The 27,465-nt window shown below is 40.7% G+C and overlaps 1 protein-coding gene across 1 annotated transcript in view; it reads right to left on the bottom strand.

Annotated features, from left to right (window-relative positions):
• DDAH1 (dimethylarginine dimethylaminohydrolase 1) overlaps nucleotides 1-27,465 on the bottom strand; it is a 171,548-nt gene that overhangs the window by 24,002 nt on the left and 120,081 nt on the right. Inside the window, exon 4 of the mRNA XM_056123107.1 lies at nucleotides 26,496-26,615. Coding sequence (XP_055979082.1) covers nucleotides 26,496-26,615 — 120 coding nt within the window. The remainder of the gene's footprint in view (nucleotides 1-26,495; nucleotides 26,616-27,465) is intronic.

Raw genomic sequence — 27,465 nt, 5'->3', positions numbered from 1 at the left:
TAGCTGTCCAGTTTTCCCAGCACCACTTGTTGTAGAGGCTTTCCTTGTTCCACTTCACATTTTTAAAAAATTTTTATTAGTGATACACCATGAGGTACAGTTGTAGACTTACAAATTTTTGTGCTTGGGTTTCAATTATACAATGATCAAATACCCATCTCTCCACCAGTGGGAAATGGTTTCCCACCACTACGGATCCCAGTATCCCTCCCACCCCCCATCCCCCCTATCTCACCCTGCCTCTGTGGCAGGGCATTCCCTTTTGTTCTCTCTGTCCTATTGGGTGTTGTGGTTTGCAAAAGAGGCAATGGGTGGCAATCATGTTTGGTCTATAGTCTACTTTCAGCATGTTTTTCCCATCTTGGGGGGATCCTCCCAACACCCTTTATTTGGTGCTCCCTTCTCTATCTGAGCTGCCTTTTCCCTTAGCATGTGTGGCTGGCCTCCAAGTCATGGAGTAAACTTCCTGTTACTCATCTGGGCTATTCTTGGGTGTTAGTCTCCTATTTTTCCCTCTTTTTTTTCTTTTTTTTTTTATTAGTGACACACCATGAGGTACAGTTGTAGATTTACAATTTTTTGTGCTTGGGTTTTGATTATACAATGATCAAATATCCGCCAGTGCCCATTTTCCACCACCATGGATAATGTCCCTCCCACTCCCATCCCCCCATCCCCCCTGCCTCTGTGGCAGGGCAATCCCTTTTGTTCTCTCTCTCCTTTTGGGTCCACTTCACATTTTTTATTCTTTTATCTAAGATTAAGTGATCATATATTTGAGAGTCTGTGACAGAATATTCAACTCTGTTCTATTGGTCTGCAGATCTGTTTCTAGTCCAATACCATGCTGTTTTAATTACTTCTGCTTTATAGTACAGTTTGAAGTTGGGGAAGGTGATGCCAGAAAAGAACCCATCTTCTTTTTCCCAAAAAATGCTTTAGCTGTTCGTGGAAGTTTATTGTTCCATATGAATTTCAGGAGTGTTTTGTCTGTTTCTTTGAAGAATGTCATGGATATCCCTATAGGGACTGCATTAAATCTCTGCAGTGCTTTGGAAAGCATTGTCATTTTTATAATGTTAATTCTCCCTGTCCATTCAGGAATTACTCCTGGCAGTGCTAAGGGGACCATATGGGATGACAGGAATCAAATCCAGGTCAACCACATGCAAGGCAAGTGTCCTACCTGCTGTACTATATCTCCAGCCACCACCCCTGCCAATTTCTGTATTTTATTTAATGAAAATTACTATTTTAATGTTTTATTTCAATAAAGTTGAATCTTTAGTCCTTCTCTCTCCATCTCATCTTTTCTTTCTTTCCTTACCTTTTTCCTATGGATAGTCGATGTAAAAAGTCTGAAAAGGGCTGGCTCTTCAGAGTTTTTCTCACACATGTACAGCACTGTAGCACTGTCCTCCCATTGTTCATTGACTTGCTCGAGTGGACCCAATAATGTCTCCATTGTGAGACTTGTTACTGTGTTTGGCATATTGAATACGTCACAGAAAACTTGTCAGGCTTTGCCGCGCGGGCGGAAATACTCTCAGTAGCTTGCCGGGATCTCCAAGAGGGGCGGAGAAATTGAACCCAGGTTGGCCAGGTTGGCCGTGTCGGCCACATGCAAGGCAAATGCCCTACCTGCTATGCTATCGCTCCAGCCCCACGTATACACTCAACAAAATCTGTTTTTCTACACTCAGTTTTTAAAAAAAATTTTATTAGTGAATAACCGTGAGGTACAGTTACAGACTTACAAACTTTCGTGCTTGTGTTTCAGTCGTACAATGATCGAGTACCCATCCCTCCACCAGTGCCCATTTTCCACCACCAATGGTCCCAGAATCCTTCCCACCACCCCCACCCCATCCCCTCCACCCCACCCTGCCTCTGTGGTGGAGCATTCCCTTTTGCTCTCTCTCTTCTTTTGGGCATACACTCAGTTTAACTGAGAAATTTTATTATTTTAGTTTAGGTAATAGAGTTTTGAAGTACAAAGTTATCACACACCACTGTAACCAAAAGGCCCATGATCCTCTACTCCTATTTCCATGTTGCTTCTGGTTCTGCTTTCCTCCCCTTCCACTAATAATAATAATAATTCATTCATTCATTCATCATCCTGTTAATCGTCGATTGCCTCGAGCAGGCCCCAGTAACGTCTCTTTCATCCTAGCCCTGAGATTATATTCAAGGCTTTTTAGGAGAATGAGACCCATCATTGTTACTGGTATTTGGCATATTTGGTGCGCCACGGGGAGTTTGCCAGACTCTGCCCTGTGGGCAGGCTATATTCGATAATCTCTCCAGTATTTGTTTACTGAAAGCTATGGTTTTGGAGGATAACCCGTGTGCTCCAGATCCTCAAACTATGCTGCTGTGTACATTCAGTCAACCTTTTCACTTCCCCAACCCTATTATGCTTAGATATGTAATCCAGTGTCCAAAGTTTATTATGGATTGATATCCTCCACACCCTTGATTTGTTTTGCCCACCACAGATGAGTGAGATTATCTTGTATTTGTCCTTCTTTTTCTGGCTTATTTAGGTCAGCATGCCCTTCAAGTCCATCCAAATTGCTGTACCTCCAAATTCTACAATACTAATATCCTAGTAAAAGCACACCCAATTAGATGGAAAAGCAACATAGAAGCCAAGTAAGCCCAGTGAACAAAAACAAGGACACAGAAGACTCAACTGCAATGAACAGGTCAGTAAACCCTCAAAAAGAATATAATGACTCCATGGTGAGATATAACAATTTTTGACAAATTTTCTTTTGCTGAAGTATTTTCTGTTATTTCATTAGCCATTTAGTTGTAATGAGCGGTATAAAATAAATTATTTTGTGCCTGCTTAGGGGGCAGTGTGGGAGGTGGATGGCTGTGAAAATGTGGACAATGGTGGAGGGAAGGTCACTCTGGTGGTGAGATTTGTGTTGGAATACTGAAGGCTTGCAACAGTTGTATTAAAATTGAACAACTTTGCAAACCATGGTATTTAAATAAAGGAATAAAGAAAATAAAGAAAAACAATTGTCTGCATGTCTTCCATAGAAACCATTAATAATCACATTAAACTACGGCTTATAGGTAAAGGACCCCAATTTGCCTACTTTTATGTGGGAAGCTACCTGAGCTTTGCATTTTCAGTTGTACATTTCTGAATATGGGTGGAGAAATCCTGGTTTTCTTCTGCGTGAGCTTTACTAGTGTCAGATAGAATGCTGAAAAGGAACTCTGAGCACCTGCGAAAGTGGCTTCTTATATAAAACGAAGAGTCATAAAACTATAACTAAGTAGGAATTTGGAATTGATTATGTTTTTCAGAGATTCAGAGCTATGAAGAAACTGAAGTATTTTATCCCAAATCACATGAAGATCATACGCTGCAAAGTTAAGACTAGACCCTACTCTGACATAGTTTCTGCCTTTTCCATCAGTGTTAGTTTGGTTTAGAGAGTTAAAATTGTACAAAGAGGAACAATGTCAACTCTCTGGCCCTTGCACCTTAATTCTATAATGTATGAAGGAGTCTAGGTCAATGGTTCTCAACTCTGGACAACATCAGAACCATTTAGGAAGCTTCTAAAATATACATTGATGTCTAATCTCTAATTATAGACCTTTAAAAATGTTTGACCTTGGAGAAGGACAAAATATAAGCATGTATTTTTTTAAATTAATTAATTTATTTATTGAGTCGCTGTGGGAAAAATTACAAAGCTTTCAAGTTTAGGTCTTAGTCATGCAAATATCAATCACAATTCCCTTTACCAATACTTATTTTTCACCACAAAGAACCCCAATAAACCCCCCCAAACCCCCCCCCCAATGTCTGTGGGGTAGATGAATTCTAGTTAACACTCTGTCTACTTTGACTAGCTTCATTGTTTTGATAAAAGTTGCGCTATTATTATTTAGACTTTACCCCCCCACCCAAACTTAGCCATGCTGATAAAGCATTGTGAAATAATCTGCTTTCTACAGCTGGGCTCAAGAATTAAATGATGTTTTGGATTTCTGCTATTTTATTTATTAATCCTGCAAGTATTTCTACTGAGAGTCAGATAATTGAGAGATTGGTCTCTGTGCTTCTGGGGCCATGGCCGTGCCGGAGAGCCGCTCGTGGGGGGCAACTGGTGACCTCGGTGGGGCGTGAAGGACGGGCCGGAGAAGCATGTATTTTTTTTTCTTCCTTTTGAGGCATTTTCAGGCAGCGTGGAGGCCGGGGGCATTCCCAACAATTCTTGGCCCTATAGTTCAAATCTCATGCTTCAGAGTTTAGGAGCTAATCCATACAGCGGTGCTTAGGCAGTGGTGGGGGGGACCATGTTATCCAGGCAGAGCTTGGGGCCAATAGGGGCATATCCGGCGGTGACAGGGGTTGAAGTTGGAACTTCACATGCAAAGGATGGGCTCCACGCCTTTGAGCTATGTCTCTGGTCTAAAATTTATCTTTAAATGCTCTGATACGTAGGCAAGATTGAGATCCACTATTTTCTGCCCTCTCCATAATTTCTACCAATTTGGGGCATAAACTGGGAAAGGAGATAGGAGGTAGCTTATATTCTCATGTTATTTCTGACTTCAGATCCCACTGAATTCTATCTGTTTGGAGACCCAATTATTTTTCGTGTACTAGTCTTTTAAACTATGTCAACCTAAGTAGGGATCTCAGTCTTTTGGTTGCTTAAAAAATCCTAAACCATTCACATAGGATAATAGATTTTCTTCAGGTGTGCTGCTCAAATGCAGTAATATGAACACTTAAAATATAATATTAGTGCAGGAATTCTTCAAAATCTTGCCAATCATGCTCTTGGTGTTCAAACAACGCCCTACTCTCTTTTCTCTCCTCTTTCCCACACTTTTATTGCTTCTAAGAACTTTTTTTGCGTTCTCTTGCTGTATTGCCTTCTCCTAACCTAAACCCTTTAGGCATCTCACCTTTAGTCTCAAAAACTGTGCATGTTAAAGAGTCAGTCTAAGGGGTGGGAGGGAACCTGGAGACACAGGTGGAGGGAAGCTGACACTGGTGGTGGGACTGGTGCTGGAACACTGGCTGTTGGAAACACTACTATAAACAAGTGGCAAATGATGGTGGCTTAACAAAAAAAATTTTTTTTAAAGTATCAGAACTTTGGTGGAGGATTTGTGCACTTTGGTGGCAGTGAGATATGGTGACTATACAGCAATATCATAAATATGAATACTATTGTAAACATCTACTTAAACTATAATAATTTGAAAAAATTTAACAAAGAAAACAACAGATACACAGCATATTAATAGATAAAAAGACTTTATGTCTTTTCTTAAAGACAATTCTCTCCCAAGGAATAACTCAGGGTTAGGCTTTTCTGAGAACCTTGTGGACACTGAGATTGTTTTTCCCACAGAAATCTTACTTTCTCCCTTTCTTAATAACTATCTCAATTTTCATCTGAATTCTAGCTCACCCCAGGTTATGTGGTCTGCACCACGTTCAATTCTACCTCTGAGTTAATTTCTGAGCCTCTATCCCAGGGGTTCCTTTCTTGTACACAATACCTCTGTAAAACCAAACCAAGTACCTCAGTAATACTTTTTGTTTTTCAGCCTCCCAGAATGTGCTCATGGGTACTTTGGGCTCTGCACTCAGGGATAACTCCTGGAGGTGCTCAGGGGACCATGGAGTGTCCCAGGGATTGAACCTGGGTCAGCTACATGTAAGGCATGTGCTGTACTATCACTCCGCCTCCTGCCCCAGAGGGGCACACTTTGGGATGCACAGGGATAACTCCTGGTGCATGCATTCAGGAATTACTCCTGGCATGCTCAGGGGACCATATGGGATGCTGGGAAATGAACCCAGGTTGGCCATGTACAAGGCAAACGCCCTACTTGCTGTGCTATCAGTCCAGCCCCTTGGTATGTGCTGCCCCAGGCAAACTCTGTGTCTCTCTCCTCATTTTACTGCTCTTATTGGAAAAGTTTTTTTTTTGGTTTTAAATTTTATTTTATTTTTAACAAATAAAATTATTATATTATATTATTTTTTAGAGTATTGATTTTTTATTTTTAATTTAATTTTATTATTTTTTAAATTCTATTTTATTTTATTTTTTATTAGTGAATCACCGTGAGGCACAGTTACAGGTTTACAAACCTTCATGCTTGTGTTTTAGTCATACAATGATCGAGAACCCATCCCTCCACCAGTGCCCATTTTCCACCATCAATCGTCCCAGCATCCCTCCCACCACCCCCACCCTGTCCCCTCCACCCCACCCTGTCTCTGTTGCAGGGCATTCCATTTTTGCACTCTCTCTCTCTCTCTCTCTCTCTCTCTCTCAGTGTTGTGATTTGCAATAGAGTTATTCAGTGGTCATCATGTTTGGTCTATAGTCTACATTCAGTCTGCATCTCCCATCCCGAATGGATCCTCCTAGCACCCTTTACTTGGTTGTCCCTTCTCTATCTGAGCTGTGAACAGTATTTTTTAATTAATTTTTTTAATTGAATTACAGTGAGATACACAAATTTGTGCATGATTTAGTTTCAGTCTTATAATATATTCCAACACCCATCTCTTCAGCAGTGTACATTTCCCACCACCAATGTCCCCAGTTTCCCTCCTGCCTGTGCACTCCCCACCCACCCTACACCTCCTTGTCTCTGTGGCAGGCACTTTTCTTCTCTCTCTCTCTCTATTTCTCTCTCTCCCTCTCTCAGGAGAATTTTGAATCACATTTGTTTTCAAGCCACAGGGTTTAAAAGTGTGGAAGGAATGAAGACTTTTCTATACAAACCTGAGGTCTATGGTACTAACAAAAGTGATAGCAATAAGCACTCACTTCTGGTAGACTGGATTTTAATGTATGAGTGTTATTAATAGAGAAAGACACTAGATGAAACAAACATATGATAAACATCTTCTATTTTAAATGAGTTTTTTTCCTGAAAAGACAGAATTTTAGAGAAAATTTCGCTCTTCATAAGCATTTGTATTTCCGTAATCCAGAGGGATTCTCATGACTTTCTTTTACATGACAACTGCTTCTCTGAAGTGAAAGCTATTTTACTCATATGCTATTTAACTCAATATTTTAATCATTGATTCTGAATGCAGTAAGGTGGTATTTTCTGGTCAAGGAAATGGAAATTGCCTTTTGGAATTAATTCCCTTCCTATTTCTTCAAATGCTAAGGTTGGAATTGACGGTTAATGAATTTCTGACTGTGCGATCTATAGGTTTCCTGAAACAGAACTATGTAGAGGTTTCCTTTCCACTTTTGCTGAATAAGAATTTCTTGAAGCAAATGTCATAAATGACATTTGTTGTTGTTGTTGTTGTATTTGGGGGTGCTTTTAAGAAGGCCTCAGAAGATCTGGAGTACTTGGATACAAAGTTGCTTGGGTTCTGTGGTGCTGGGAAGCACTAGGGTCACCTTGATAATACTTGGGGGAATCCAGGTCCATACTTCCAGGAGCATTCAGGAGCCCTATTAGTGCTCAGGGATCATGTGATGCTGAGCTTCTAACTCATTCTCCAGTCCATGCAAGGCATGCACCCATAATTGCTAAACTATCTCCTTGGCCCCTTTTGGTATGCATTTTTTCTATTTGGGTCACACCTGGGGATGCACAGGGATTACTCCTGGCGCATGCACTCAGTTATTACTCCTGGCATGCTCAGGGGACCATATTGGATGCTGGGAACTGAACCCATGTGCAAGGCAAATGCCCTGCCTCTGTGCTATCAGTCCGGCTCCCTTGGTATGCATTTTAAATGTGATATACACCTGCTATAATTCTTGGGTAAACATAGCACGAGAATAACTAATTTAGACAATTTGAATTAAATTAACAGGTGCTTCACATTTAAAAATGCTATTATTGTAATTGATAATATACCTAAGAGCTGTTAACCTATCCTGGGTTCCAAATACTTGACAGAGTGTGTGTGGGGAAAAAATGAATTAGAAAAAGTACAGAGAAAGGAATCTGGAAGCTGGTCAACTAGTAGGAGTCTTCCTAGAACTTTTCCATCATTTAAGCAAATATCTACACCCAAATGGTGTTAACACATTGACACTGGTGTGTACCTCAGGAGTCTGACATTGGAATGTAGTTTAATTAACAAAATTGTGCCAATGTCAAAATATTAAATACAGAGACTCACCAAAGTCCCATAAAAATGCTACTGAATCTAGGTAGGGCCCAGAAGAGGAACCCTACTGAGAAATTAGAAGCAATGTCAGCAGAAATAGGAAGCAGGTGACTGAGGACATGAAACTTGAGTTAGGGCTCATACTATCTTCACGCTGCTCTGGCTGTGGGTGACCATTCCCAAGGTGAGTCATGTCTACCTCAGGTTAATAGTAGAGGGGGTTCACAGCTAACACTTATTTGCTCAAGTCAACAGACTTAGCCTGGCCAGCTTACAGTCTGGTACTAGCAAGCAGCCCGCCTTCCTTTTTAACTACCCAGTTATGAACATTCAAATCCAGAGACCAACATGGTGACAAGGATGTCAGCTGCCTATTTAGTCTGGGTTACCAGGCAGGTGATCTTTTCCATACAGACTGAATACTGAGCTGATGGGGTGTTACCAGGATCTGGTGAGACAGAACCTTCAACTGCCATGCAGATCCTCCCAACATAAGTGCTTGGTATCATGGGGCATTTATGAAGCGTAGTCCTATAAGGTCCTCTGATTATGATCAATTATCATTGCTCAAACCAGAATGATTTCAACATGACAGGCAATGTTAGGAACTAGCAACTCTGGGTTAGAGTCTGGGTTTACTAAATCTCAGCACTGTAGCTGCTACAGGGCATCACGTGTGACCACAAATCTCTAGCAAGTATCTTGTCCCACATAAACTCAGACTTACTGGAAGTAACTCAATTTCTCAAACATAAGTCACTAGTAACTTCTCAGACTCCACCCATAGACCTTATGTAGCAACAGGCATGAGGAAGTGGTGGAGCAATTCATCCTCATTAATGGATGCGGTCAAAATCTCCAGAACTTTTTCAAACAGAGCGGAAATTTTTATACACTCTGAGGAAGACATCTAGCTCCATTCATATTCAAAGTCACAAAGAAATCAGTGGAAAGTTTGTAGAAAATATGAAAAAAAAATCCAAATGGTCATAGAGTAAGTATAGTAGATAGGCTGCTTGCCTTTCATGTAGCAGGCCCAGATTTGATCCCCAGGACCACATATGGTCTCTTCAGTGCCATCAGGAGTAAACCCTGAGCACAGGCAAATGCGGCTAACTCCTCCCACACCCAAATTCTGAACAGAAATGATGAGCTAGAGTACAATAACTGAGCTAAAAAACACAATGGTGGAATTTGGCAGCAGAGTGTGAGAAGTGAAAAATAGAATCAGTGCCCTCAAGGACAAGATAGATGAAATAACCAGAAAAGAAAAAGCCAGAAAGATAACTCAATGGGCTGGGGTACATGCTTTGTGTGCAGGAGGTTCATGTTCTTTTCATGACACTGAATGGTTGCCTGAGGACTATCAGAAGCTACCTTAGAACAATTCACTAGGAGTAGCCTTGGGCACCACAAGTGTGGCTCAAACCCCACATATACTGCTGTATGATACAGCAGTAAGAGGAACAACATTTGCATCATAGGTGTTCCAGAAAGAAAAGAAAGACAAGGCTGGAGCGATAGCACAGCGGGTAGGGTGTTTGCCTTGCAAGCGGCTGACCCGGGTTCGATTCTCAGCATCCCATATGATCTCCTGAGCACCTCCAGGAGTAATTCCTGAGTGCAGAGCCAGGAGTAATCCCTGTGCATCGCCGGGTGTGACCCAGAAAGAAAAAAAAAAAAGAAAGAGGAAGAATTGCCATTAATGAAATTAGAGCAGAGAAGTTTATCAGTCTGAGAAGGGGAGGGTATGTCCAGTCAGGAAGACAGATGATTTCCACATAAAATAAACCCAAATAGAATAACACCAAGATACACTGTATTCAAAGTAGCAAGAATCAACGAGAAAAACAGACATTAAAGGAAGAAAGAAAAAAACAAAAATTTCTATATAAGGGAGTCTCCATAATATTCACATCAGATTTCTTTTTTTTTTTTTATGTAGGAGTACTGCTATTTATTCAGCCACTGATTAGCTGATTGAATTGGGCATAAACTCCAACTTACTTTTTTAAATTTTTTATAATTTTATTTATTGAATCACCATGAGAGCAGTTACAAAGCTTTCGGGTCTAAGTCTCAGTCATACAATGAAACACCCATACCTTCACCAGTGCCCATTCTCCACCCCCAACAACCCCAGTATAGCCCCATCCTACACCCTCCCCCTACCTGTGGGGCAGATGATTTCCACATTACTCTCTCTCTACTTTGATCACATTCAATATTTTGACACCAGACCCACCATTATTATTTGAGATTTAGCCCAACACTCAGATCTGCTGAAAAGGCAACCATAGACAATTTGTTTTCTATTGCTGGTTATGAATAACATATGATGTTTTGTGGTTGCAGTAGTGGCCGTGCGATTTTGAAATTCCAAAATTTTATACTTAAATCTGGAGGGATTCCTGCCAAAACCTGCTGGGTTCCGAGATTTGCTCCTGAGTCTCTAGGATCATGGCCGTTAAGAAGCTTGATCAGGAGCCAGAAAGGCCGTTCATGGGCGGCGACTTGGGGGTCTCATTAGGACAGGGAGGAAAGGGCCGGCTCCACCCCCATCCCACGAGGCCCTGCGTGTTTTGTCACTGAGGGCCCAAACCTGACTGTCCAGTGGCCTCTGGAGGATGGTGGCCACCGAGCTGTCTAGGGGGAGCAGGCCGAGGGACAAGCTGCTTTCTCCCCTGGGTTGGCCCGGTGACAGTAACCTACTGCAGGGTCTGGACGCATTTCTGCCAAAAGCTGCTGGGTTTTGAGGTTTGTTTCTGAGTCTCTGGGATCATGGCCATTAAACAGCTTGATCAGGAGCCAGAGAGGCCGTTCGTGGGTGATGACTTGGGGACTCGTTGGGGTGGAGAGGACAGGGCCGGCTCCACCCCCATCCCATGAGGATCTGTGTGTCTCGTCACTGTGGGCCCAAACCTGTCTGTCCAGTGGCCTCTGGAGGATGGTGGACACTAGTCCACCAGGGGGAACAGGCCAAGGCATGAAACCTATTCCCACCTGGGTTGGCCCAGCACCAGTAACCTACTGCAGGGGCCGGACGCATTTCTGCTAAAAGCCACTGGGTTTCGAGATTTGTTTCTGAGTCTCTGGGATCATGGCCGTTAAGCAGTTCAATCAGGAACCAGAGAGGCTATGCCTCCAATTATATAGCTGAGATGGAGGTGGTTTGTGGGTGTGTTTCCCACATACCTTACTTTTGGCCGTTTACTTTCTTGGTAAACTTTGTCCCAAGTTTTTGGGGTCTGGTCAAAGGCACAGTAGCAATTTTGGGGTATCTGGAAGTCTGAAGGCACCATCAGGCTGCTGATGCACTCGCCTCACAGGTACAGATTGACCTGCTGGCGGCACCATACCCCCCCCATCAGATTTCTTAAATGAAACTCTACAGTCAAAACGAAATAGTCTTGAATGATAAAGCAATCTTGAATGCCAAAAAAATAAAAGTCTTCAATGATAAAAAATTAAAAAAATCATTAAAGTGACCATACTACAGCAAAGCATTTAAACAGATTTAATGCAATTCCTATGCAAATTCTAATGAATTTCTTCATTCAAGGACAAAGAAAATTCACTACCAAAGTTTGCACAGAACCAGGAAACTATTCTGAGAAGAAAGATGGGAGACATTGCATTTCCCAACCTAAGGTTATACTATAAAGCTACAGTAATCAAAATATTATATAATTCTATTCTAAGCTAAGATAAAATAAAATTTTTCAGACCAATTTGAGACCCCAGAAGTAAACCCTCAGAAGTATGGACAGGTAAGTTTTGACAAAGGAACTGAGTGCATGAACTAAAGCAAGGAAATCATCAAACAGATGGGACTGGGAAAGCTAGTGAGCCACATGTGAAAAACCAAAATTAAGCTTCTTTCTCACATCTTATACAGAAGTTATTTCAAAATGGCTTAAAAAAATCTCAATATCAGAAATAAATTCATAGAATATATAGAGGAAAGCCAGGCAGAACTCTTCATGATAATATCTTCAGAGGCCTCTTCAATAATCTGAATCAATAATAATTGTCAATAATTTCATTGACGATGAAAATAAAAGCAAAAATAAACAAATGGGTCTACATAAAACTAAAATGTTTCTGGACTGGCAAGAAAATTATGGCTACAATGAAAAGTTATCCTACCAAATGGAAGAAAAGTATTCACAAACCACACATCTGATGAAGAAAATATCCACAAACCATACATCTGATGAAGAAATAATAATAATAATAAGATATATAAAGAACTCACATAATTTAACAACAAAATAAATAACCCCATCAAAAAATGGGGAGAGTAGCTGAGGTCACTTCTTTAAAGTGAGATGGTTGTAAGGCATATGCAAAAGTGCTTGCCATCACTTATTATCAGGTAAATGCAAATAAAGATGACAATGAGAATCACCTCATATAAGTGAGAATGACATCTATCAATAAGTCTAAAAACAAGCAGTGTTAGCAGGGGTGCAATAAGAAAAAAAAAAAGAAAGCTGTTTTAATTTATGTATAAAGGTAAAGGTAAAAGCCCTCCCGTTATTCATCGATTTGCTCGAGCAGGCCCAGTAACGTCTCCATTGGAGACTTTGTTGTTACTGTGTTTGGCATATCGAAATACATCACGGGTAGCTTGCCAGGCTCTGGCGTGCGGGCAAGATACTCTCGGTAGCTTGCCGGGCTCTCCGAGAGGGGCGGAGGAATCGAACTCGGGTCGGCCATGTTGGCTGCGTGCAAGGCAAACGCCCTACCGCTGTGCTATCGCTCCAGCCCAATTTATGTATAAAGCTGCCTTTTACATTATAAACCAGTGTCTGAGTAACACCAGAACCTAACAACAACAAATAATGAAATGAGAAAAAGATTTGGAAATATTCTTTATAATTGCTGGACTCATTAACATTTTAGAAGAAAAAATTAAGTAATCATTAGGAACAGGATGATACCAGTGAGATAGTTTTGCAGGAAGATGGTAGCACTGTAGCACTGTTCTCCCTTTGTTCATCGATTTGCTCGAGCGGGCACCAGTAACATCTCCATTGTGAGACTTGTTGCTACTGTTTTTGGCATATCAAATAAGCCAAAGGAAGCTTGCCAGGAAGGTGGTAGCAAATTTAATTAATTTTCTTCTTTTTATTCATCCCTCTCCCCCGCCCCCTAGTTTTTTGAGAACTGAACCTAGAGCTTTACATATTCAAGGCAGGTGCTCTGCCACTGACCAAGTTTCTGGCCCTACAGATTTACTTTCAAATAATTTTTCTAGGATGACTGTTCTAAAGACTGTGAGAATCAGTGGTGTGTCAGGTATGAAGAGAGTCAGGAGAATAATTCATGGTTAAAATGTCATTTCTAATTTAGCATCTAAGGTTCTTTAAACCATATGCTTTACAAATCTTCAGCCAAGCAATAGGATACTCATCAACATCTAAGGCATTTAATTCATGTGATTTCCACAGAGAAACAGTAATCCAAAACACATTTAGCCTCCTTCCAGCTCAACTGACACCTTTTTTAATCTCTTCAACATCAAGGACACAGGTGTTGGCATGGCTGAGAGAGTCACATAGTTCGTGCTGTGATGCCCAATTTGAGTCTTTGAGAGAGAAATCATCCTGGGTTTCTTTGGCCAACTCAACTCAGCCAAGAAGTAATGGGATACTCCTGGAGCTGGAGGGCTGGCAAATACAAAAGTGATTTTTATTTTTTATGTTTCATGAGTAGAAGATAAAGATAATAAAGATAATAAATAATAAAATGGAAAGGGGTAAAGGGTAATGATTCAAAATTCACATGAGCCACGGATACTGCCAATGGAAACTGAAGTGGGTGCCAACTCCATTAGAGTCCTACAAGCTTCCACATCAGCTGCTGAGCAGAGCTGCTGTCAGCTGGACTTGTCTGAGTATAGCTTAGTTCTGAAATTGTGAATCTAGGTCAGTAAAATCCAGCAACAAACTTTTGCTTACTGGTTTTCTTATGGTTTATTCCTCTGTAGGAGATGGCAAGAGTTGAGTTCTTTTCACAGGGAGACTGTGAATTCTTTTCCAAAGATTCCACCTAAGGCATTCAATTCTGAGGAAGTCACTTCTGAAATCAAACTCTGCATCACTCTCCCCAGGGTCTAGTACAGTTCCTGGTGCAGTAGTAGCTCTGTACATATTTTGTCTCTTTTTTGCTTTTTTTTGCCCCTTCAAGTTCACCTGTATCAATTTTCTGTTCCTTTCTTAGAAAACTTCAACTATACTAACTTCAATTTGCATAGCTACTTTCCTAGTCCAGATTCCCGCTCCCCTCCCCTTCCCCACCCCAGCGAAACCCCTTGTTTTTCTGGACTATGTGATGGCATCTAACTAGTTTGATGACTGATAATTTTGCTTCTGCTAAAACATCACAGGCATAATGCTTGGAAACTCTTTCTGAAGCCATATCTTCATCTTTTACACTTCTGCTAAAAATCTTTGAGTGGCTTTTCACTATGCTCAGATAAAACCCCAGTTCCTTGGTACGTGGGCTGGTTCTAATTTAAATCTTGGATCTTAGTTTTCTTTTTTTGCTCTGTATTACATATTACTTATTCTAGATTCTCTCTCTCTCTCTCTCTCTCTCTCTCTCTCTCTCTCTCTCTCTCTCTCTCTCTCCCCATCACCCAGAGGCCCCAGTTGTGTGAGTCGACTGGTGCAGGGTTTGGCATCCATGGTTCTGGTTCAGTGGTGCTGGTGGCCACCACTCTGGATCTGACACATACCTTGGATGCACCACCCTTTGAGCTATTTTCCTGACCACTAATCATTATATATTTTTTTTTTACAGTATAGTTTACATCATAGTGATCCCTAAGTGAGCACAGAGCCAGGAGTAAGCACTGAGTACTGGCAGGTATGTCCCACCTCTCCAAGAAAGGGGAGGATACAGTGAGCCACTTTGGAACCATAGGCACCACTGCTGCTTTATAACTCAATGCTTGCTACTGTCTGTCAAGTACCTGCAGACCCTTACCACAAGGCCTTAACTGGCCACTGTGAAATATCCAGTGTGAAGGAACAAAGTTTCTATTGCCTAGTGCAACAGAACCACATTTACTTTTGGGGGGAGAAGTTGAGTACAGGAGAAGGGATCATATGTAGAGAGCAGAAGGCAGAACTGGAATAACAAATTGGATGCATGTTTTAAATTCTCTGCTTTGCCCTCGTAGCCATATTGATCATCGTATTGTAGACCTACAGAAGGGTTTCTTAAAATTTTTCTTTTGGGAGCCCTTTACACTTCCTGAATTTATATGCACCCCCAAGTATAAAGGTCTATATAATAAGGATACATTATTATATTTATGAAACATTTATTGATAATAAATCATAAATAAATTTATTTTAAAACTTTCTGTAGAATAAAGATAAAGAGTTTCTAACTTTCTTTCTTTTTTTTTTTTTTTTTTGCTTTTGGGTCACACCCGGTGATGCACAGGAGTTTCTCCTGGTTCATGCACTCAGGAATTACTCCTGGCAGTGCTCGGGGGGGGTCATATGGGATACTGGGAATCGAACCTAGGTCGGCTGCGTGCAAGGCAAATGTCCTACCCGCTGTGCTATTGCTCCAGCCCCCAAATTTATAACTTTCTATGGCAAAGAGTTAACTTGGACACTTTCTCCATTTTTTGCTTGTTTATTTTTGGTTTCAGGGTTCCTTCTGGCTCTGCACTCAGGAATCACTCCTGGTGGTGCACAGGAGACCATACTGGGTGTTTGGGGATCAATTCTAGGTTGGCTACTTGCAAGGAAAGTACCCTACCCACTGCACTCTCTCTCTGGTTTCTCCTCTATTTTTACTGATAGTTGGAAAATTTCTGTTATCAACTCTGTTAACTAGGGTTTGGACTCTTCAGGCACAAATTTTGGGAACTTGCAGGAATTCTTGAATGCAGAGGCTCTCAACTTAGCCTGTGCACCAGAATCCTTGTGCATTAAAAAAAAAGTGGCTACCTGTGCTTGATCCACACCCAGAACATGAGAATTTTCTATAGCAGACCCAGAACGTGTATTTCAGAAAGCCTCTTACATGATTTTAAACTATACCTCTCATTAGGAGCCACTAACTTCAGGTCACACAGAAACATCTTTAGTAAGCAAGAACGTTATATTGAAAGGTCCCTATGAAGAATATTTGTTTAGCCATCCTAACAGGTTTTTCAACCCCCATTTACAACAACTCAAAGAATTTGTTGAATACTTTTAAAAAAAATCTCATCGTACAATGAGTAGCACTGTAACACTGTTCTCCTATTGTTCACTGATTTGCTCGGGAGGGCACCAGTAACGTCTCCATTGTGAGACTTGTTGTTAGGTACAATGAGTAGCATTTAAAATGTATTTTCTGGGGCTGAAGCAATAGTGCAGCGGGTAGGGCATTTACCTTGCTCGAGGCTGACCTAGGTTAAATCCCCATTTGGTTCTTTGAGCCTGCAGGGCTGATCCCTGAACAGAACCAGGAGTAAGTCCTGAGCATCACCTAGTGTGGCCCAAAAAGCCAAAAAAAAAAAAAAAAAAAAAAAAAGAAAGAAAGAAAAGAAAAAAAAATTTTCCCCCTTCTTATACATCTTTTTTTGAAAGCTCCTCACCCCTCAAAAACAAAAACAATAACAAAAACTGTAGGATGGCATTGGTTTGTCCTTTCTCCCTTGCCATAAGGAGCTTAGGTTTATCAGGTTACATCCATCACAGTGCTCCCGAGCCACTCCCATTCCTTTGTTTATCTGTAACCGCTTCTCTATGCTCTCTTCCCCAAACAGTTAATCAACTTTTCCCCTAATCAGAATCTGTTAATTTGTAAGGTCAGATCCCTCTAGGATACTGAAATTGTATTATAATTTAATGTTGCCTTTCTCCTCTCCATATGTCTTTTGAATAGTTTACTTTAAAGCAATGTCCTTTTTGTATAGATACAGGAAGACAGTTAATATTATGCTTTGTAACTTAGGGTTTTATTGGTTTTGAATATTATTCACTCCTAGGCATCTGCTTTCTTGACTTAAGCCTCAGTTGCCCTTAGTTCCTAACACCCCAAAAACAGGGTTCCGACGAGGGACTGAATGGACCCAGGGCAAGCTGTGAGCTACCCTGGCATTGAAATGGGCCAGGCCAAAATGCCACGATTATTAACTATAAGTAGAGTTTGATCATAGACAAATCTGTCATGATCCAAAAGTAACAACGAGACTAAGACCCTGCTAGGGATATGAAAGACTAATCTGGCTTGAGCACTGTAGTCTGAGATTGAGATGACCCTAAGAGAACAATTCTATAAGCTTAATGTATTTCTTACTGTGTCCAAACAAAATGATTAATATTATGAATGCTTATGTTTGTTGGATAAGGAGAGGAGAAACACACCTATGGGATTACGTTCTAGGGTGGGTTGACCTGCTGAGAGAATATCTGTCCTAGAAGAAGTACTCCCTGAGGAAAAGAACTTTACCCTTATTGATTGTGACCACACCTATGTGTAAGCCCAAACCCCTCATGCTTTGGGATTTAACTAGACTGTAAGAGTGGGCTGGGGGATCCACACTCCAGAAGGAGAAGGAGAAAAGGGATCCAGACTCCAGAAGGAGAAGGAGAAAGGGGATCCAGATTCCAGAGCCAGGAGGAGAAGGAGAATGAGGGAGGCGGAAGGAGAATGAAGGGGGATCAAGAAGGAGAATGAAGTAGCATGGGGGAGGAAGAAGCAGGAGGAGAATCAGAGCAGAATGGAGATGGGAATGGAATAAACTGCAACTGACACCAACCAGCCTAGCCCTCGTTCCCTTTCTTCACCTGCCCATCGCCATCGACCTCCCCGGGGTGGGGGAACTGGCACGAGACTACCGAAAGCGGGCGGCATCTTCTTGAATTTACACAAAAAACAAAACAAAACGACAAAAAAACCCCTAACAAACATACTTTCCCTTTCTTCTATTTAGCCAATTTTGCTTTGGGATTAGGGTTGAAACTCAGCAAGGCTGTTTTGATCTCACATCTTCAGTTTAATTATTGCCCTATTGTGCCAAAGCATTTTATCTTGGCCACCCTAACATTGTTGGCATACAGCTCTGGGAATATTGTCAGATGAGAAAACTGCTGCCAAAAAAGAAGCATAAACAGTTGTTAAATTCTCACTGACTATTTGGTTTTGTGTTTTTATTTCTTAATTCAGGCATGGTCGGTTTAAAAAAAAATCATTATTTTGTGAATCTAGAAACTACAACTGGAACAGAAACCATATAAGAATGAATTAGGGGCTGGAAAGATAGCACAGTGGGTAGGAACTTGCCTTCCAAGTGAGATGACTGGGGTTTGACCCTTGGCATCTCATATGGTCCCTGAGAACGTCAGAAGTAATTTCTGAGTGCAGAGCCAGGAGTAACCCCTAAGCACCAACAGGTGTGGCCCCGAACAAAACAAAACAAAACAAAACAAAACAAAACAAAACAAAACAAAATAACCCAAACAAAGAGAACGAAGTAAACTTGCATTGGGATCGCCAAAATGCCTGTGACCACACAAATGAAAATGCAAAGCCTTTTTCATTTTTGTCAACCAATTGATAGTAGTTAGCTTTTACTGTGTTATTTGGATTTTGCTATTGCTGCCCTGGTTGTCACTAAAGGAAATTCTAGGCCAAAAAAGAAAAAAAGAAAAAGACATTAAGAGATTTCCATTTTCCTTTTTTGAAATAAGTCCATCTATAAAATAACATGGAAATGTTTAGACATAAAATCAATGCTAAAGCTGAGTTAGAATGGGAGAAACATGGTCTGAGTGCCCATTATTACAGAGCCAGTCATTCAAAGGAGAAAACAGAGACACGTTATGCAATTTAAATTAGAAGCCAAACAGCTCATGTTTTCATTCAAGAAATCTTACAAATGAAATTTTAGCTATTTCAGGAAGTAGTCAAGAAACCTAAAAGACATTTCCATCAAGATGCATGAGCATTTTTATTTAAAATGTCATTAGGGCTTGTTCTTCAAGCCTGTGTTCTCCCTTGAACCATACTTCCTCTTTTTCCTTTCCTATCTTTCTAAGGAAATTTCAATAAAAACTAGCTTGCTTCATAAAAAATAAAATAAAATAAAACGTCAAGTCTCCTGAAATTTCACTTTCAGTTCTATTTACATCACAAAGACACAAAAATATAGTGAAGAATCTTAAAATAGCGTGTTCCTTAACATATCTTTTTAGTATTTCTATTAAAAGTGTTTTAATACTTTTAATACTGCCCTGACACAGAGGCTGGGTGGGATGGGGGGCTTGGGGGGTGGGAGGGATAGTGGGATCATTGGTGGTGGAGAATGGGCACTGGTGGAAGGATGGGTACTCGATCACTGTATATCTGAAACCCAAGCACAAAAATTTGTACGTCTACAACTGTATCTCATGGCATTTCACTAATAAAAATTGAAAAAAAAGGAGACAGTTTTAGTACAAAATATAATCTTTGAGACTTGGGGAAAAAATATCAAAGACTGCTTGCTCCCAAGAGACTTACAGTCAGTGATCTGGAAGGACAGTGGTCTGGCTATAGCACTGAAAATTTGTGATTGTGTTTTACGGGCATCAAAGAGTTAAGAATGTGTGATTTAAAAGCAACTTTTTTTTTGTTTTGTTTTTTGGGTCACACCTGGCAATGCACAGGGGTTACTTCTGGCTCTGCACTCAGGAATCACTCCTGGCGGTGCTCAGGGGATCAGATGGGATGCTGGGAATTGAACTTGGGTCGGCCGCGTGCAAGGCAAACGCCCTACCCGCTATGCTATTGCTCCAGCCCCTTAAAAGCAACTAATAGGAAAAGAAAGTCTGGAGCTTAAGCTTTCAGTCATGCCCAGGGCAAGACGATATTATCATAAAGAAACAAATTTGTTCTTTAGCTTTTGTTGTATATTATACAGGTAAAAGGTAAAGGTAAAGGCCCTCCCGTTGATCGTCGATTTGCTCGAGCAGGCCCAGTAATGTCTCCATTGGAGACTTTGTTGTTACTGTGTCTGGCATATCGAATACTCTCTCTCGGTAGCTTGCCGGGCGCAATCGGTTAGCGCGTGGTACTTATACGTATATTATACAAAGCTACAAAAATATGATGTTAAAATATCAAATATAAAAGTCAATGCAATGATGGCACTTTTGTTATCTAGAAACAAATGTCCTCTTTCTGTCCAATCTGACATGGATGTTTGTGATTTAAGATTGTAAGATAGTTCTAAATTAAAAATAGAAACAAAATAAAGTATTTTAAAATAAAATTCATGGTGATGTATAAGAAACAACACACACACACACACACACACACACACACACACACACACACACACAAATGCCAGCAGGAGAACCAAAACTACTTCTGCTGGGGTTGGAAAGTGAGCAGTTCTGCTGCTGCCCAGCCAGCAGATGGCACAGCACCCCAGCCTGTCAGTGCTGAACCCAGGAGTACTGGGAGGGCAGCAGCTTCATCCCCTTTCAAACTTGCAGCTAAGTCTCACGACCTCCCCTTTCCAACCTCTTCCTCCCATCTTCCCTTTCTGCCTACCTCATCCTTTTCTCTCTACCTCGCTCACAGCTGACAAAGAACTTAATGCTACAAAGGAACTGAGATAAAAAGCAGGACTGGGAGTCAGAAATTGCAACCTGTTTTTCAGGGACTGAGAACATGCAACTCATGAAGGCTGCTGGAGAGAAAGTAGGTTTTGGGTTTCAGACAAAGGATGAGTGAGATGTAGTGTATAATGATTTAAAACTCTATTTCTCTCTTTTCCTCTCCCAACCTCATTTAGATACCTAATCGGCCATTGTAAATGATATATTTAAGGTGTACAAGGGCTGGGAATGGGAATAAAGAAAATTGGGATATGTTTGTCAAGGGCTACGAAATTTTCCTTTTTTTTTCATATTGGGACCATGAACATGGTACAACACAAGCTAATGTCAATTCCTGGCACCAAAAGAACAACAATGGCAATAATAATACCCATAATACTCCCCCTCCACACACACCAAATTGCTAGTCTATAGAATAGAGGCATTATGTACAAGGTAAAGCAGAAATTTAAGAGTTGGATATTTAGAGCTATTGGAATATTATTTCTTTAACTTAATAACAGTCCACTTGCAACAATACCGTTTATACTCCCAATAGTGCTGGGGATCAAACTTAGGGTCTCATACTTGTGAGCTATTTGCTTTATCACTGCAGTCATATACCTAGACCTCTTCTTGTTTTCTTAAAGTATTCCCTAATATATCTGTGACCAGCATAGTTTTGCCTGTTATTTAAAGTTCAATGAATAAAATAATAGAATATGTATTATTTGGAGATTGACTTCTTTTGACTGAATTAAGTTTGTGAACAGAAGTTCCAATGATAAAGCAGTTGGAATGATGATTTTCTTTGAGAAGGCGAGCATTCTGGATGTAAGAGTCTCAGTGGGTGTAGTGCCCATGCGTGTTAATTAATGTTTAATTATTTTCATTTATAGCTAGAGGGTCAGAATGAAGGTGGTAGTTGCCCAAAGGCATGAGAAGCAAATGAAACAAAGCATGGAAGAAAAAGCATGGGGGAAAATGGCGGTTTTCCTTAAAGATGAATTTTGCTAAGATAATAGAAGTTCTAGCATTATACTAGATATCCTTAGGAATTTAAAACAACCTGGCTTCCAATACATTGGCTATTGCAGTTGTAAAATGCAATAATAAGTCCTCTCTTCCTTTTACTGTGCTAAATGTGTATGCAAGGTGCCCTGTATTCATGGCATTCTGGATGTTTTAGCAGACAGTCTCTAGTCTTCCCAGTCAAATTCATTTAAAGAGACAACATGTCCTCTATTCAATGTAATGTATCCAATATAACTGAATATACTATCCAACAACCTAGACAGACATCATAATGTTTCCAAATAACCCACTTTATTAATCAAGGATGGACTGCAACCCCTTAAAAGGATTTCAAATGCATTAAGATTTTACCTAGAAATTCTTGGGCTCTCAACTTTTTATGAAGTAGTTTTCAGACTCTGAAGCAAGCAAGTACTCAGCAAGAAGTGATATATGTGGGAAGTAATCAAGTTTTCAGTAAATGGCACAGGAAGGCACAATTCACTGCTGTTTAAATGCTTTCTCCTTCAGAGAGAACCCAAGCACCGGTCGTCTCTGTGGAGACTTCTCTAGATGTCTAGACTTCTGAAGCTTCTCTCTAGAGGCAAGACTAGAAAAGAAGAGTTGCAAGGGAAAAATATTTATCTGGGCAGACTCACATTTTCCCTGATACAGGTGAGATTCTGGAAACCAACAAAAAATTAGGATGAGGGAAATATTTGGTGAAAGAAGAAGAAATAAGGAGCTCAGCCAGAACCAATCCATAGCAAAGTAATTAGAAAAAAATCTGCATTATAAAATGAATGAATGCAGTGAGACTGACAATTGGGAGAGGAGATCAGGGCAGAATATATGATTCTAGAACCAAGGACCTGTTTACAATGGCTAGTTTTACCAGTTTTCAGCTTTTTAGCCTAGTGAAATAGGCTAAATGCATTTTCAGTATTTAGTGAAATAGAAAAAATAAAATTGATATACTTATATTACCTATAAATGACAAGCTTGTATCCATTTCTCTTTTTGCCTGTCCACATCAGAATTCATAGCTCCAAATTAGTAGGTCTTTCCCAATACTAATTCTATTGATTGCTCTAATTAGTACCCCAAAACTGTTATAAAAATAAGCAGTGCAGTACACTAATTTTTAATTTAGTCAAACCGCTTATTTCTGGTCAGAGAACACGACTCATGGAGATCTTATTTTTCAGTACATTTTGTCCATTTGCCTTCGCTAAAAGATAAAAAGATCTGTTTGATGCCAGGGACATGGCAGGTGGGCATTTGACTTCACCGCAGGCACATGGTTCAAGAAAACACATTTGCTGATAAAAAAATACAATCTCCAAAGAATACCTTTCTACTCAGTGAGGATTATTTATAACTTGAGAGATAGAAAGTTTCAAACATCGAGTGAAAATCATTAACACTAACTTGAATCAACTCTTCATGAAGAGGGACTTTAATAAAGTCCTCACAGGATGCCCTAAAAATATGACCAGACAGTTGAAAATGGGACTGGAAGATAAATGGAGAACTGGCAGTGAACTGCAAAGTCATAAAATGGGTCTTGAGGTTTCGCTGCTGTTTTCCCAGTCACTAGTGATCTTTTTCTTTCTGGTTACTGAGTCTTCTTCCAGCATTTTCTTCAAAGGGAATGATAGTCCAACATCTCTGAGGCAATATGACTATTCTGCTTAGAGTCCAGTGAGTAATGAGATCCCTAAGATAAACATCTTTTTCCTTGTTTTAAAATTCCTACAGCTTCTTCACAGTTTGTAAGCCGTCCTCACATGCTGGGGGGAAAGGCAGCTCAAATAGAGAAGGGACCACAAGTAAAGGATGCTTGGAGAGCCCGCTCGGGATGGGAGATGTGTGCTGAAAGTAGACTACAGACTGAACATGATGGCCACTTAATGCCTGCATTGCAAACCACAACATCCGAAAGGAGAGAGAGAGCAAAAGGGAATGTGCCTCTGTCACAGAGGCAGGGGATGGGGGATGGGGTGGGGGTGATGGGAGGGATACTGGGATCACTGGTGGTGAAGAATGGGCACTAGTGGAAGGATGGGTACTTGACCATTGTATGACTGAAATGTAAGCATGAAAGTTTGTAAGACTGTAAATGTACATCATGGTGATACATTAAAAATAAATAAAGAAAATAAAAAATAAAATTCCTACAGTTTCAGAATTTACCCTTACCAACCAGGTATGTCCAGGATCCCACAAATATGTATTTTGTTGGGCTGAAGAGGTGGGACCGGGATTAGTACCTACAAGGTGCTTGTCTCGCATGAGGCTGCCTCCAGCACAACATATTGTCCCCTGAACACTGCTAGGAATGATCCTAGAGCACACCAGTAGGAGTAGGGACTGCTGGGTGTGGCACTCCTGCCACAAAATGTACTTGCTCAGTCTGCACTTATATCATGGCCCTACCTGGAACACTTACGGAATCTCTCCTTAGATTCAGGATGATTTATAACCCACATTTAGTACCATTTTCTCTTCTAAGCTTTCTCTCAGTATGTAGTCCTTGGAGTATTCTATCCTTTCTTCAGAATAGCAGTTAAAGCTATGTTTCATATCTGGTAGTGCTGATACATGATATTAACTTTTTGTTATATGTTAGTTTCTCCGGGCTATTTGAATTCGGACCTAGTCTACTCAGAATGGCAGATGGACCCAGTTTTTCTAAGTTTCTTATTCAGAAGTGATTATTATTACCAATTTACACCAAGGCTTAGTATATACTCATTTACTTATAATCATTTTGTAATACATTCAGGCCCACCCAGCTGCCATGGAAAGATACCACAATTAATCCTTAAAAAGAAAAGCAATCTTTTGAGATTCCCTGAATGACACCATTTATCAAATGTTTATTTTCATGACACCATTTTTCCTACATGCATAAAAAAAGTTGATAAGACCTTCCAGATATGTGGAAAAAAAGATACTGCAAAGGAAACCAAAATGACCACAAGGATACAAATAAAACTTTGAGACAAATTGTTCAGCAACAATTAATTTTTAAAAATGCAACCAAAAATACAGTTCAAGAAAAATGGAGTGAAATGGAGCTCGGTGAAGCTGACTAAAGAAATTGCAGATAAAGCAGAAGAGGAACTGCACCAAGCTATGCATTGAGATAGAAGAGCAAAGATTGAAAGGGCAAGGCTAGAGAGATAGCATGGGAAGAAGGGCACTTGCCTTGCATGATGGCAATCCCGGAATCACTGTTCTCTGAGTACCACTAGGATCACTCCTGTGCACAGAGCCAGGAATAGCCCCTAGACACTACCTACCGTGTCTAAAAGAAAAATCTACTTTGGGACACATGAATTTCCTCTCTCTGCCTAAGCAGAATTCTATCTTTGGTTATTTACTTAGTCATGGATTCTACTATGTGGGAATAGTCTGAGAGGAAGAAGAAGGAATATTCACTCCAGCCCACTATTTAGTATTGTGAACAGAGGTAGTCATTTGATCTCTCTTTCTCATTACATAATAAAGATAATACCACTTTGCTCATTCCTTTATCAGTTCACCAGAAATTTGTTAAGGGCGCAGCCCATTGTGCTAAGAAGGCGGGCTGGAGCGATAGCACAGTGGTAAGGCGTTTGTCTTGCGCTCAGTCAGCCCGGCCGAGCTGGGTTCGATTCCTCTGCCCCTCTTGAAGAGCACGGCAAGCTACCGAGAGTATCTCACCCGCACGGCAGACCCTGGCAAGCTACTTGTGACATATTCAATATGCCAAACACAGTAACAATAAGTCTCAAAAAATGGAGACGTTACTGGGCCCGCTCAAGCAAATGAACAACGGGAGGACAGTGACAGTTGTTAAGCACAAAGGCACAATTGAGCAAAGCAGACATGGTTTTTGCTCCACTGAAGAGTCCAATTTTTCTCACAGGATTATTAGTTTCAGAGATGAAAAGTGCCTTTGAACCTCAAAGCACTATACTGTGGAGAGTCTTCAACTTCCACTTTTGATCTATCTGGGCTTTACTGTTCTCATCCATGAAATGAAGTTCTTGTCCTACATTCTTACGCTTGTTTTTGAGCCTTACTCGGCAGTGCTCAGGCCAGGCGCTATGCTCAGGGGTCACTCCTGGTGTTGTTCTGAAGACCAGGAGGTGTTGAGAATTGAGCCAGAGCCTCTTGCATGCAAAGCATGCATTCCAGCCCATGGAGCTATCTTTCTGGTTCCACAACCTAAAATGCAAGTATTCCAAGTATAAACGAAGAAGCTGAGATTTTTAAGCACTTCTGAATCATGGCTTCCTAAAAGATTATTAGGAAACTGTTCAGATGTAAAAAAAAAAGTATGCAAACAACATAACACCCCTGTGTACCAACAACTTGACATAAGATAGAAAACATTATGAGAAGCTCTATTAGTGACACGTCTTCCTTTTCCACAGAGGAAGCAGCTGTGACTGTGATAAATTTGGTGCTTTATTATTCTGAGTCTGGGCCTCTCTGGGTAACTTGGCATGAATAAGAATGGTTCACCATGAAGAGTTCTCCCTGTACTTAGGGGTTTCTGGTTTCTGATGAATGTGAGGTAAGGAGAGTACACAACAGAGCTCAAGTACCAGCCTGCTCACTTTTTGCTACCTCAACTGCAGTTTACCCAGATGACATGTTAGAAAAGCCATGCAGAATACCACCCCCCCGCCCCTTCTCCGCTGCCTTTAGAAGGGGCGATGTTAATATACCTTGAGAGCCTTTTGTGCAGATTCACTGGATCCAATTGCAATTAGGTTAGGCCCAGCCATGCTGCAGAAACTCTTCAAGTGCAAAGCATCAATTACCGGGACTGTGGAAACAGCATAGTCCTATGGATATGATAGAAACATGCATTTTGGCATTGCAGAATGATACTGATTAAAGCCTATCTGAAAAATGCAACTGCTTCTCTGAAGGTTGTGAGGTATTCTGAACATCTAGAAAAAAACCCACAACCTAGATACCCACATGTTTTGCTTTTTGCAGAAGAATCTTAAAAAGAGAGTACAAAGCCTCCTCCTAGGGGTGGGTGAGTTTCCCTCTCCACCCCAACAGAGCCCTGGAAGCTGAAAACCTCCAGATATCACACTGCCATGCCCACAGCTGCTCTCCACAGGCCTGGACAGGCTTCACCCATGAGTGAATCTGCTGTATAATTGTATTCTAAATTTTAGAATTCCTGGAGTGGGTGGCCACTCGAGCTCTCATACTCTATACCACTGATGTGCCAAGAGTATACACCATCTGATGGGGTTTAACAAACATGTCTGTAATCTCTTATACCAGGGCTTAGTGGCTCCAGGATGAAATACAACAATCTTAATACATTTTCTTCTAAGGAAACTTTATTGGATCATTTTTGGTGAATTATTCATAACAAGCAATACAAAATTTATGGTCTCGGTTCTGCTTTGGGGGCACAGTTTGGGATCTGGGGTGGAAACATTCGAAATAAGGTGGCAAGAAGGTGCAATGCTGGTGGGGTTGGGGTTTGAATATTAAATGTAATGAATTATTGTGAGCAACTACAAAAATAAAATTAAATTAAAAATAAAAACCAAAATAAGCCTCCTCCTAGACATATGGTTGTGTCAACAGCTTCACTGGCTGTCTGATTTGCAGCATTCACTACTCTGGATGTGTGTGAATAGTTTGTGTAGGCTGAGTCTCAAACTCTTC

Source organism: Sorex fumeus, unplaced genomic scaffold (genome assembly GCF_029834395.1).
Source record: "Sorex fumeus unplaced genomic scaffold, SorFum_2.1 ptg000047l, whole genome shotgun sequence".
Classification (NCBI taxonomy): Eukaryota; Metazoa; Chordata; class Mammalia; order Eulipotyphla; family Soricidae; genus Sorex; species Sorex fumeus.
The sequence above is the reverse complement of the archived record's forward strand: the minus strand, read 5'-3'. Positions and strand labels throughout refer to the sequence as shown.